The sequence below is a fragment of the Phoenix dactylifera genome, unplaced genomic scaffold (assembly GCF_009389715.1).
Source record: "Phoenix dactylifera cultivar Barhee BC4 unplaced genomic scaffold, palm_55x_up_171113_PBpolish2nd_filt_p 000254F, whole genome shotgun sequence".
NCBI lineage: Eukaryota > Viridiplantae > Streptophyta > Magnoliopsida > Arecales > Arecaceae > Phoenix > Phoenix dactylifera.
The window spans coordinates 323,079-337,114 of NW_024067747.1; the positions used below are offsets into that span (position 1 = coordinate 323,079).

Sequence of the window (14,036 nt, forward strand, 5' to 3'; positions counted from 1 at the left end):
AACCAAGAATTTATATCCACATGCTTAACGACAAAATGGATATAAATTTAATTCTCTTCTGTGCATCTTGCACTACGAGGAGCTACATGCTCGGACGGCCATCATGCGGCCCATCTCAGAAGCGAGAGCTCTCGTACAATCTCTCAATTATGCATCACATATTGATAATATTAGCATTAGAGATATAAGAGGAATATAAATGGATCAAGATAAAGAGGAATAGATTTTTTTAATAATTTGAGTTTGATGTTTCCTTGTGGCATCTTTTGGCTGAGCCATCCAATTCCAGACTTTCACAAGAAATCTGGAAATGTGCCGTACACGGGCTTCCTGCTTGTGAGTATTTAAAGTTGTAACCGCTGCCATGATATGAAAAAAAGCAGTGTAAAATCTTGCGGCTTCATTGCCTTTCGAAATTTCCTTGCGGCCCTATAAAGAGGCAATTTTAATTTGCATAATTTTTTTAGAGTTAGTTCCTGGATTCCAGGGCATCAAGTACGGATCTTGTTCAAAACATAAATGCGAAAAGCCTTAATGACGTACACCAAAAAAAAAAAGCCTTATGACACATGACCTGTGCTAGGAAATTAGGAGATGGAGTTAAATTAATTGCTGGTTAATTAGCCTCATAATGTAAATCATTTTATTATTGTTTCGATATCCGATATTTTCTATCCAAAAGAATCAAAGAGATGCAGGCCCCACTGTGAGTTGGTAGAGGAATATATATATATATATATATATACGTCTTTATCTCCATGGGTAGAAAAGTTATTTTATGTTCGAACCAATAATACTATATTGGAGCAATCTTATCATTGGTCACTTTTTTTTTTTTTGGGGTATAAGAGATTCATAAAATATATTTTTATATTTTGATAATTTTAAGTAATTTTATTCAATTTTACTCTTAAAAAAAAAATCTAATGAAGAAAATCATGCAAAGCTCTCTAACGTCGCATAGTATCCAAGATCTGAAACCCAGCTTATTAGCATGCTAAGAAAATTGCTTCCTAAAGAGTATATTTAAATAAAATGTTTATATATTGAAGTGGTTTTTTTAATACTTTTTTACTTTTTCCATCTGAAATGCAAATTCAATAATAACAATAATCTTAACCAGTAAATAGACCTGCTCAAATCCCGAGCAGCCTGCCCTGAGCAGGTGCATTGGATGGGCCTGGGCTGGTTTTTCAGCCGACAGACTAGACTGAGTCTAAAAGCCATTCTTCAAATGGGCTGGGCTTGGATTTATATTGACCCATCTAACCCTGCCCAAGCCCAATTATTTAAATTAATAAATATATTAATTATAGAATATACCATAGTATTTTAAAGTTTTTTAATATTACATTTCTATTCCTAGCTCTTACATCCCTTAGGGGCTAATCCTGTTAGGCTTTGGGTTCATTCTTCATTCTCGATTAGAAAAGAAGGCGACAACTTAGGGTTAGCGCCTTCTCTCCTCAACTAACACCTCCCACCACCAGGCCAGCGCACCGCCCACCGCGAGGCTCCCATCCCTCAACTCGACAACCCCACCGGCCGTCGGCTCCTTGCCCCTCTCCTCAAGCTTGATTTTGTTGGCTGTTTTTGCACTAACCTTCACAAGCATAGCATAGCAAAGTAGTGAGCAGTGATTTGCGAAGGTAAACATTCTTCAAATCCACACAGAAAACGTTGCACTATGATTCAGTTAGTCCAACAACATTGCATTGAGCAATTTTTTTTTTTTCAAAAAAAAAGCTTTACAAGCACAATATTGGTTACATAATTTTAAAAGGGGATTCTCATGGTAAAAATTTATGCATTCATCCATTCAGCTGCCGTCACACCCGTGTTTCACCTTTTAGACTCTCTGAAAACAGTAAGCAAAAAGAAAGGCAAGGTTGATGATGTCGAAGTACAGAGCAGCCGCAGCCCGGATACATTCGTCATAGCAGCAGCGTCAGTGTCATGGATGATGTATCACGGTCGAGGAGCATTTTATCCGCCAAGCCAAACTTCTTCGGCTTTTCTCATCGATCACTTTCGGATGTCCCAAAAGAATTTTTCAATTCAGGGGCTGCTGCTTATGCTTCGTGGGACCTACCTGTGACCACTTAAACAAAATTCTTTAGGCACATCGAAATGCATATATTTACTCATATACTAGAAGAAGATGAGATAGATATATTTTACGAGGAACTATAATTGAAGCTCAGAAAGTTCAAAAGATGGGCAACTTTGACAAGTCAAAAAGCCCGAGTTCGATCCAAAAGCTAGCGTCCAGCCCGATAAACAATAAGCTCGGGCCTAAAGGAAAAGGTCGGAAGGCCGGATGGGGCCTGACAAAATGATGTAGAACTTTGGCGAACCCAGCCCACCTGATAAGCGGATCTAAATAAACAAGCTATTATGTTAAAAGTCTAGCATTTCTATTATGTCATGAAAATGTTCATCTAAGTGATGTGATAAAATACACTGCCAACCTTGTGTTTCTATAATTTTGACATGAGCTTGGATCTACTAGAATAGGTAGAACGAAATGGCAGCAAGGGAAAAAGGCAAGAAAGGACATGGGGCAAGAAAAGAAAAGGAGCCATAAATTTAAACAAAGGTTAAGCCAAATATCACAAAAGAGGTGTTGCTATCAAATTTCTCCTTGAGATGCCTCTGCTCTTCAGCAAAAAGTTTTTGGAAGAGGATATCTTCTTTGGCAAGTGGAAGAGGGCGGAGATTTCGTCTATATATACAAGATGCAACCTCCAGACAGACCGAGCACCCATAAAGAAAAACAAGAATGATTGTAACTATTGATGAATAATAGTTTCACATTAAAAGTCAAAATTTTTAGATAAGATTTTAATGTGGTATTAGATTCTACGTCTCTTTTTTTTCTTTTAGGTTCGGTCCCTCAAACTCTACACATAAGAGTGGGTATTGAAGAATAGTACGTCCACGTCAAATAGATTAAGACTCTCATGGTGCTCAGTCATCTAATAGCCCGGATTTTACATAGGATCTTAAAAGTGACAATTATTATGTCGATTTTGATAGTTAACATAGAATTAGGAGAGACAAGTTCTCATGATCTGTAGTCAACTGTTCATAGACTGAAGAAAGAAACATACATAACCAATGAATGTAGAAAGCAGCGGTGTTATATAAGAACGGTGATCTTTTTTTTGATAAAAAGGGCTCCTTATAAATTTCTTTAGGAGAAAGCAGATGAAGGTGAGCTTGTTGCTGATAGGTCACGTATTAGAGTCAAGCAATAGGTTGTGGGATATATAGAAGAAGGCCAATAAAAATTAATAAGAAGTGCTCAGAGTATTTCAGTTATTATGACATTTTAAGGGGACTTTGTCATATAACTCCAATTATTACAGCGTAACATTGCAAAGACTGAATGTCCCGGGACGTCCTCTTCTCTCTTGGGAGAAGCTCAGAGGTGTTTGAACGCGAGGGAGTTTTCTCTTCGTTTGATTGCAGATACGTTTCTTTATTCCCTCTGTTTTTCCTTCCAACGGCTCTCAATGGCGTTTACCATAAGGTGTTCTTCGCATCTAAGCAATAGTACAAGGTTTCATATGCGAATTTCCACAATTTACGTACCTAGTTTAGTTTTTATGTATTGGCTGGCCGCAGCCAATACGAGCAGGTCTAAAGTAAGCCAATTCAAGACAGCTCAACGATATCCTATTTCCCTGGCTTGTAAATGGGCTGGATCGGCCTTCGACTCAACTTGATTAGGCTCCATTTAGTCTAGTTATCAGGCCTTGTGAGTTAATTTGAGGAAGAAAAAGAAAAATTGTACGGGATTAATTCATAAAAATTTTAAGAGAAAAATAAACCATCTTGCTCGACTCTAGGTTAATGTCGTATCTAAATATTGATGGAACACTACATGGGTCCTGCTTGAAACCCGCTATAATAGCGATTTTTATTCCTAATAACGGGGTGGAGAAGAAGGACAATGATATCATTTTTTCTAACCTTGCTTGACTCCACTTAGAAACTAATATGATGCGGTCAAATATTAAATAACTTGACCTTAATTGATGCATCTTAATATAACCCAACTAAAAGATTCTCAAATTTAGGAGTTTTGTCATCATCAATCATTTTATTGTTATATTCTTTGAACATCGATCTACTATTCTTTACCGTAAAAATATTAGTCCAATAGTCTTTCTATACATACAATCTACTCTTTAGTCATGCAACAAATAATATATACGATACGTCTGTCTTATTTTTATTTCTTTTTAATTAGGATTCATCAAAATTAGAGTAGGATGGGATATAATCAGTATCCAATCTATCGACCTAATTAGTTGGTGTTATTTATATAAAAAAATTATAATTCTATTGTGGTCCTGAAATCTAAGGTCCTCGAAGGAGTAAATCCAAGAGTTATATTTTGGACAATCTGAAATCCTGAACGGGATAGAATAGGAATATAAAGTAATTCATAGCAGTGGAACCATGTCATTGCATTTATTGGTACCATTTATACTGGCTTTATTTCAGCAGCTGCCTTGCTTTTTGCCTGTTTCAAAACCAAAGGAGAATTCGTTGTATAAACTTATGCCCCTTTTCCTCTACCACAAAATCTCATTCCGGTTTATACTACACCACCCAAACCTACGGTGCGTCACATTCCCTTCCGGTACACCACGACAAAACCTAACTTCACCACGTGTCAACCCTCGACTCGCCTAGCCGTCAACTGTCCATTCTCCACATACGAACTGACCGTTTTCTTAAAACGCCCGCGAGACATATTACCCGAACCCGTCATATAAGCCGGTTTTCCCATTCGCAGGAGCACCTGGAAAAAGGAGAGAGAGCGAGGCGATGGAAGAAACCCTTCCCGAGATTCGAATCTCTCCTTCTCGTCCTCTCGATTCCTTCACCGAGACCGAGCTGTTGGCGGCGGAGCAGCTGGTCCAACTCAGCGAGAGCAGCGGCGGCGAGTCGTCATCGTCCTTGTCGTCGTCTTCTCCCCGATCCGTCAACGCGCAGCCGCCGCCGATGGCGATGGTGGCGGAGGCGGACGACGACGTGGAGGGGGAGGAGCAGGAGGATGAGATCGGTGGGGCCCCGCGGCGTCGGAGGCCGAGGTATCGCCTCATCGCCGATCTCTATGCGGCACGGCTCCGATCGACGGCGTTGAGAAGCGGACTGGAGGAAGAGCGTCAGCGCGGCGAGAAGAGGATGAAAGGAGGGAACTAGAAAGTTGGAAAGACAGTAGCCTGGTTGTATCTTTTATTCCCGCTATTTTTAGTATGTGCGAGAGTTGATGGTGTATTCTATCAACTCAGGCCAGTAGATTTTAGGCGGAAATTCTTATCGATGGGATGTTATTTGTGTCATCTTAGGTTTGTTTGTGTGTTTTAGAGATTCGACTTTGGTTTTGTTTCTCTTCTCATGCATGTGTGGACGTCTGATGTTGCATGTGATATAGTAGCCATGCAAATCTGAGAATGCACACACACACACACAGATTTATTCCGAGAGAGAGAGGGAGAGAGAGAGAGAGAGAGAGAGAGAGAGAGAGAGAGAGGGAGGGAGATATTCCTTGTCTGCAAGAACCAAAAATGATGGAAAACGATAAATAAGATCAATTTAATGCATTTGGTGCTCCATTTTCTCGAGATTAAACCATGGACAGCATTTCTACAACCAGATAATTGCCCTTGTTATAGATGTAAGAAAGATCAGTAAATAGAGGTTAGAGTGAATTAATGTTTGTTTAGTCAATGGTCAATTTCTTTAGAGTAGAAGGTTCTTTCTATTTCGATTTTTGATGCACTCCCAGAGGCTCTCTTACATTGCCGACTGAGGTCGACTAGCTTCCTGGAAATTTCTGGAATTGAGCTGTCTGGAAATTCCTGAAGGCGTATCTTTACTGCTGGCAACGGCTACCATGGTTTATGGAGAGTAGGAAGTGTTACGTAATTCCATGGTCCTATTGGTTTTTCAAAATTTTTTGCAGATGGACGAAGGAAATAACGTGTCGCATTAACTTGGAAGAGCTCTTAGTTTTCACAAGGCAAACACAAATTGTTTCTCAGAAAAGATTAATGCAAGAGCCTTGATGTCACATGATGTATAGAAAACTATTAGTTGGAAAAAATGCCCGTTATGTAAGAGCCATCCTTGCTGTAAATTGGATATTTCAAGTTTCAAGCAAAACGTTCCTAAAGCCTTCCTTTTCTTTAAGTGACTTTCTTTTTTTTAATGAGTCCGAGGCGACTAGAGTAGTATTAAGAATTTATTCCAAAGCAACATGGCTTACTTGTATAAACATGGCCATTTGAAGACCGGTAACCAAGTACGTGAAAGCACAGAGAGCATCTGAAATATATCATGTCGTACACCAGCCACCAACCCCTCAATGATTAGACTAAAGAATGCGATTTTATGCATTCATTTTTTGATATAGGCCATGCTACTGAAGGGTAAAGATTATATCTACACTCCAAAAAGGTGTAGCTGGATAGGGATTTTTAAGAAAAAAATTAAATTCAGGCAAGGGGCAAGGGTTCAGTTTCGAAGGATGGGTCTTCACTACCTTTCTCGGAAGTCTGGAATCCAACCTAGCTAGATAGCGGATGGGATGGGTATATAACAGAAGACAGGAAATGCCAAAATGGACAAGATCTGTGTCGTGCTTAACTCTGTCGCCTGCTGATCTGGTTGAAAATGGAAAAAGTTTTTAGCGATGGAATATATCCCAACCTAATTGCTAATATATAGGTTAGAGCTGACCAGGAAGGAAGCCAAGTTGGGTGATAGTTGTAAGCCTTCTTTCTATACAAAATCGGTATGCATTTTGCCATCCTTGGGGCATCTCGGCATGTCCGATGCCTGAACATACTAAGTTCTGGAAAGCTAGGTACCATTTGCACCACCTTAATTGCTTAGCCTTCCCTTATTCCCTCTAACACAACAATCACCCAGTACGAGAGAGACGAGGATGGACCCTTCACGAAATTCGAGTTCCTCCCCCCCAGGATTATTTCACGGCGGCGGAGCAGCTCGTCCAGCAGAGTCAAAGCAGCGCGCGGACTCGGCGCTCCGGCGGAACCTCTCGTCGTTGTCATCGTCGTCCTCCTCTTCTTCTTCTCCTCGATCCGTTAACACGCGGCCTCCGCCGAAGGATGTGCGGCGGAGGCGGACGAGGAGGAGGAGGAGGACGACGACGAGATTGGTGGGCCTCGCGGAGGAGGACGAGATTGGTGGGGGCCGCGGCGGAGGAGGCGCGGTACAGCCCGATCGATGATCTCTATGCGGCCACGGCTCCCATCGCCGGTGGTGTTGTGGTGAGAAGAAGCGGTATGGAAAGCAGCCAACGGAGTTGAGGAGGTGGGGGGGGGGGGGGGGGAGATAAATAATTGGAAATGAGTTTTTGATGCAAATTTTTCTAATTTCCGTGTATGGGTGAGTTGAGCGCGTCCCTTCTCAACCGCAGCAAGTTCGAGGAAAACTGTACGGCAAGTTTCAGATGGGGTTGTTTTTTTATTTCCCAGAAAAGATCGCACATATTTAGTAGGAACACATTCCATAAAATTAAAAAATAAAAAAATTGAAGGATGAGGGTATGGTCCCATAGCTATGACATAGAAATGTTAGAATGTTATAACATAGAAGACAACCTAATCTACCGTCTATTCACCTCTCTATAGACATAGGAAGCTTGGAATGCAGTACAGTCCCTAGTCAGCTGAAGATGTTCTGCAACAGAAGATGTCCACACGGTATCTTGAAGTGACCTTAAATCCATTAAATCATCATAATAGAGTCACCTTCGAGCTGAATGCGGTCCATCCCAAGGTGAGCCCGACATAGGTAATATCCTGCTAGGGTGCCCTCAACTCCGTACCGAGAATAAAGACATCAAAATGTGGCTACCACCAGTCGTCAGAAATTTAGAGTTGGGACCTCTAATCACAAATTCAACTCCATCTCTACTGCCTCCATCAAATACACTACCATTGAAATTTATCGTACGAAAGCTTGGGGGTAGGGGCTCTCATCGAATGAAAACCGTCTAGATCGCTGTAAGAGCTAAGCGGGAGTTTCAGGTGTCCCTCGCAATCACAGTGCCGCCAACGGATGATGACTGAAAGAACTTGACCACCTAAGGTAAGGCTCTGTAGACCATTAGCCTCGGATGGTGCCTTTTATTCTTGTAGACCCGAGCATTTCTATCAAGCTAGATGTGGTAGACAAGATATGCAGCCCTTACCCTCAATGAACAGTAGTAAGATTTCTTATGGTTCCTTCCACGTAAGCAAGGAAAGCAGTAACGGGGGAGGTGGATTGCTAGAAGCTCTAGTCAGGGCTAGCCATCCTCTAAATCTACCTAACCCCAAGACAACCAAATAAGGCGTGGGCCACCGTCTTCTCCTATAGACAAGAGTCTCAACCCTTTACCACATAGTACACCTTTAGTTTGAAGGCACCCCCATGATACCACCTTCCAAAGAAACAAAGCAACCTGAGGGTGAACAAAGAATTTCCAAATCCAACCACCGCCGATCTTTTGCGTGGGCTTAGCTCTATAAAGATCATAGAGGTCACTAGCCCTCACCCTTGATTTGCAAGATGTTCTCCAGACCCTTCTATCAGGGGCATCCTCCCAAGAAATAGGCATAACAAGGGCTCTCTCTATCATCTGGTCCCCAAAGATGCGTTGGACAATCGTTGCATCTCATCTCTTTTTTCCGAGGATGAACAGGTCACATACTTTGAGTCACTCAGCACTCTGCACATCAACCATGGTAGACCCTTCTTCTTCCACGTTGTTTTTCTTTTGAAAAAAAAAAGAACGAAAGTGACCCATCATGTTATAGTTATTCAAATATATATATTTTTTAAAAAAATATCCAACAATCGAACCCAAAACAGAAGAATGAACACGAGAGCAAGCTCTAGTTTATCATAATATTATGATTTGATGTCAAATTACTATGGTGCATGTAGAAGAGGGGTGTCAGTACGAAAATCTATACCTAAGAACATGTATCATTCTATTTTTTTTTGAAAATTATATTTTAATATTCTAAAATTTAAAGATGAGGTTTGACGCAAAGGATGCTCCATTACGACTTGTGCCACGACTCAAAATACAAAAATGCACACAAATAAAGTTGCATAAATTTGATGACTTTGCTTGGAGTTGTAGCTAGCCCATTTTTTCTAAAATTTGGATTTTTTTTTCTCAACTCATCCCAATAATATAGAGATAATTGTTTAACTATATGGTAAATGTTTCGAGATAAAAAAGTTTCAGATAAGACTGCATATATTTTATTATTCTGAGACCCCAAAACGATGAAAACTAGGTCAAACTTTGTTTTTTATTCTAAAATTTGGTATTTTTCCTATCTCAAGTTGTCAACTCGTCTTAATAGCATAGAATAATTGTTTAATCGTAAGGCAAGAAGTCCTTCGAGGTAAAAATACTCAATTCGTCTTTCATTGCCCGCATCCAGTTTGTTGGACGTCTTCTTTATCTCTTTCATAGCTTTAACTTGTTCGGTGTCCCTGTCTAGCTATTCCTCAAAATTTCCAGAACTATATCCCAGAATCCCTGCACAAAATAGTTTGGGCGGACGTGATTCCATGATCCGTTAAGGTATCCAATTGAAGACCAAAAAAAAAAAAAACATCATGATATATCATTCACTTCATTCCTGAAATCTAAAAAAAAACCCACAGGAGGACAGCAAAAGTAGCGGAAAACAGGTCAAAGAGGCTGTTGCTTCATAAATCCAATACAAGAATTAACTCATACATAACATCAGCCATTTTACAATTACATGATGTGACAAATATCTCATTCTGATATATTTTTCTAACAACTTTGCCAAAAGCTTATATGGTGGAATCTACGGAAGTAGGTGAGGCAGGAAGGCACGAATAAGAAAATTTGACTGATGCAACTGATTTTTTAAGCCTAAGCTCACAAATGAAATAGTTCTTATGTAGTTGCACCCGACCCAAATGACTTGACGATGCTGCTGACTCTTTGCGCAAAGGCTTTGGAGGTGATCTTCTTCCCTGGAACATGGAAGGGTTGGAGACAGCATCTACATATGCGGCATGAAATCTCCTAAAAAACTGAGCAACCATAAAGATCAGAATTAATGATCGTAACATCGATATATTGTGGCAAATTCAAAAGCTTTGTTCTCAATTATCTGGAGACTGACTGAAGAATAAAAATGGAACCTATAACCACTAGAATAGTTGAACAACTGATAATAACTGTTTAACTTTCTAAAGAGGCAATTTATATCCTATCAAAACACAGTACGTACACCAGTTTATACAAGAAGTAATAGTACATTTTCCTTGGAAATTTAGGTCCCTGTGGATGCCAATAGCTTGATGGGACAGTATACGTGTTTAGGGCCACTGCCACAATATTTAAGGACTGTTGGGAAAAATATGAAAATTAGTCTATCTATCATTTACAAGGAAATAGAGACAATCTTGCTTCTGTCCCAAGGCAAAAAAACATAGTAGCAGAACCTGTAACACAGGCCCACCGTAGAGGCATTACAAATTTTGATAACCAAAAAGAAAAGGCAGTATTATCCATGAATACAACCAAAGCCTTGCCTTATTTTAGTTCAGGGGCCGAGTTTTTACATTAATAGGCAAATAAATCTGAGCTGATTTCATTGTCTGGTCACCTTTTAATGTAATCATCAAAAGTTAGCTCCCACTCTTTTGGGCACCATAGTTGATTTTCAAATGATCAATAAAAAAATCCACATTCTTTGAGATTGTAATCTGGATTCAAGGTGACATTACCAGCACAAGGCAGCAGTCTAGATGTAACTTAAGTAAATAGAACGTTTAGATTTATATGACAGAGAGAAATTCATTCAAATATAGTTCCCCACTGGATGGAGGTTTTTCTCATCCTAAATTCTATGCCAACGCTCTGCTCACCAGCCTTCTTGCATTCTAGCTTCAAATAGAGTGAAAAAAGCCTCTGCCTCTAAAATTAGAACTTACAGTCTGCTTTATAAGTTTTGGAACTGTCTGCTTTATCAGCAACAAAAGTACTTACTTCAAATAGCAATAGAAAAAATTGCAGCCAACAGGGGTGGCATTTAAGAAGTATGGAACAAGGTAATCTTCATCACAAAATTATTTTTGCAGTCCCAATCATGGCAAGAATAGGGATTTGGTGTTTTTTAAGTAACAGTAATACTAACAGGGCCCTTTTTTAGGTAAACTCATGTTTTAAGTGAAAAATAGAAACGTTTTAGTTCAAATGAAAGAAAACCAACAAACATGCGAGGGTTTTGGGCCTTCACCCAAATTTTCCAAGCCTCTCTCTAAAGATTGGCTTTTACACTACAAAGTTTTTTGGGTGCAGCCTTGAGGCCTTTTCCTATTCTGTAAAGAACAAGAGGAGGTTCCAGTCTCAAAAGCCCACCTTTAAAACACTATCCATTACACCTACCTGCTATATGCTACCTGTTAACATGCAACTTGAAATCCACCCCAGTTCTGAACCAGATAACCACTCATAAAATGCTAAATCCTTACCAAGTATAGATGATGGTAGGGTTTCATGTCATTAAGCAATAGAATAATGAGAAGAAAATTGTCTAAATAACAAGTATTGAATTCTTAGGCTGAATAAATTTCCAGCAAAGCATCTCATGCTAGCCCCTTTTTTAAATTGTACAACATTCTTTACTGTTTATGCATTTCGCACTGAACCAACATGGTTTTTAGCTTTCATTTATTTCAAACTAATCCATATATATATATAAATATATATACCGGCCTGGGCTTGATTGCTCAAAGTTGCTGCAGATCTATACTGCAACCATTCGGTAACAGGACTATAATACTGGATCAGCAGAGTGAAATCACCCCCACAGAGCAGGTAATATTGATACCTATTTTGTCCATATATTGTATATTATTTTGCTTTTGATGTGTTTTCACTTAATGTAATTCACATTCACTGACTGGGTCGCTGGGTTTGATATGTTACACACCTATTATTGGCAGCAATATCATTTTCATATCCATTAGGTTATAGGCAGTTTGATTTGTTTGCAATGCAGCACATCTATACTGCTATGTTTCAGTAAGAAGAATAATAATAGTAGCAGGCCAATAGTATAGTAAAGAGGAAGAGACAAAAACAGCTGCAAGATCTATATTGCTTCCTTCATCTGTTTCATTGTAGCCCCTAACAATAGTTAATATTAAATTTTCAATTCCATAACGATGCCTTCTGGCATTTTGTATAGCATCTAGGGGTGCCAACTACCAACCCAGCCTTGACCGGACCTACCTAACTAGACCGTCAGGTTCACCGTTTTGGGTATGGATCAGCCAATCCCAACCCACCGTGGGTTGGCCGGGTTCAGGTCAGGGCCCCTTAACCCGTTGGGTCATGGGATGGTTATCCAAACACACACACACACAACACACACACACACACACACATATATAGAAAATTATATAACATATGAGCCATTGAGCAGAGCATAAGTCTGGCGCAATAGTAAGGTTGTTCCATGATAACCTGGAGGTCTTGAGTTCGAAATACAAAAACAACCTTTTTGCAGGCAGGGTAAGGTTGCTTACACTTGACCCAGGTCAGTTGCGGGTTGGTGGGTTGGTTGTGAGTTGGGTTCACATCAGGCATACCTTAGCCCTAAGCAGGTCGGGTAAGGTTTGGGTCAAGCCCATTGGGCTTTGATATATAGGTGAACCCGACCCAACCCACTGGTTTCCACCCCTAATTCCATCATAAGTTTGATAATATGCAATATAATACCATCTAAAACATGCTTTTGGATTAAGAAAGCAAGAAACTAAACTATTGTGATTCATGAAAAAATTGCACTCCTACTGAATGCATCCTAAATCGGTAAGCGAATCTATGATACAAAATACAAAATTACCACGGAATCTGATTGTCTGGGTTGTTTAAGTGTTTAGGTGGCAATTATACTTTTTAATGTTGTCAAACTGTTTAAATTACATACTGTATGCACAAATTTTCTGTTTCTTAAAGTATATGCACATAATTTCAATAACTAAAACTAAACACTTATAGCAAAATTTTGGCTTCACCACTAGATTAGGGCAATGCTTATTATTGTTTTACAGGGGAAAATTTTTTTCTAGTTATCCCTCATGTTTTACTTACATCAACTCAAGACTATACTTGGAAAAAAAGCTGTTCTTTATTTCTTATGATAACCAATTGGAAGGGGAGCTCTTTTTGGTCATCCTGCAATATGTACATGATAGCATGTGATGTTCCATACTTGATCTAAAGCTCTGACTTTGAAATACTTAGTAATAACATTCTTAAGTGCCATGCGACGGCTTGGCACTTGCAGAATGTGTTGTGCCATGCAGTGACATGCTAGTGCTTAGCATGCACTAGCATGCAGGGGACAAATTCCCTATGACCTGCAGGGAGTGGGCATGCAGCCATAACACATTCCGTTCTTGACACTAGCAAGATATGCAATGTAGGGCACAGGCTGGGGACACCAATCCTTGTTTTGATTACCATTCAGATAATCTTGCTACTCATATCAGCGAGCTGAATTATCTATACCAGATTAAAAAATGTTACATATCAATGCAATAGTTATGATTTTGTAAGACGAAAGAATGAAGATAGCACCCTATTCGAATTTCTGCGACTCATGAAAGCAAAAGAGACTAATCAATGAGAGTTGCTGGTAATATCCTAAGACCAAATTATCAATGGTAAGTCTACATTCATGTGAACGTCTACATTCATGTGAACGCCTTCAATCAAATTAATCAACTAAATGTGGAGTAAAGAATGCAGATCTAGTAGAGATGCAAATCTACTAAGAGATGAATATCCTTTGTAGGAAACTCTACAGTTCTTACATTCTGCATCTTTGACATCGTAGATCAATCGTCGACCATGATGAATTTGACCTTTGTTATTAGTCAGATACCCATACCTGCAAAGGGTACGATGCTCTAAGACACACATATCTGCATATCAG

The 14,036-nt window shown here is 39.5% G+C and overlaps 1 protein-coding gene and 1 long non-coding RNA gene across 2 annotated transcripts; one reads left to right on the forward strand and one right to left on the reverse strand.

Moving 5' to 3' along the window:
- The first annotated feature begins 4,820 nt into the window (after positions 1-4,820).
- Positions 4,821-5,382, forward strand: LOC120105296. The gene has a single exon (XM_039117634.1). It carries the CDS (start codon positions 4,843-4,845, stop codon positions 5,218-5,220), a length of 378 nt encoding a protein of 125 aa, XP_038973562.1. The 5' UTR covers positions 4,821-4,842; the 3' UTR covers positions 5,221-5,382.
- A 4,346-nt stretch (positions 5,383-9,728) lies between these two features.
- Positions 9,729-14,010, reverse strand: LOC120105300. The gene is made up of 2 exons (XR_005507687.1): positions 13,906-14,010; positions 9,729-10,116 (listed from the first exon to the last, which is right to left on the reverse strand). It is a non-coding gene; the product is annotated as an uncharacterized LOC120105300 (long non-coding RNA).
- Between the last annotated feature and the right edge of the window lie 26 nt (positions 14,011-14,036).

What these genes read in the sequence shown, in the direction of transcription:
- LOC120105296 (XM_039117634.1), top strand. Translation starts at nt 4,843, where the DNA reads ATGGAAGAAACCCTTCCCGAGATTCGAATCTCTCCTTCTCGTCCTCTC.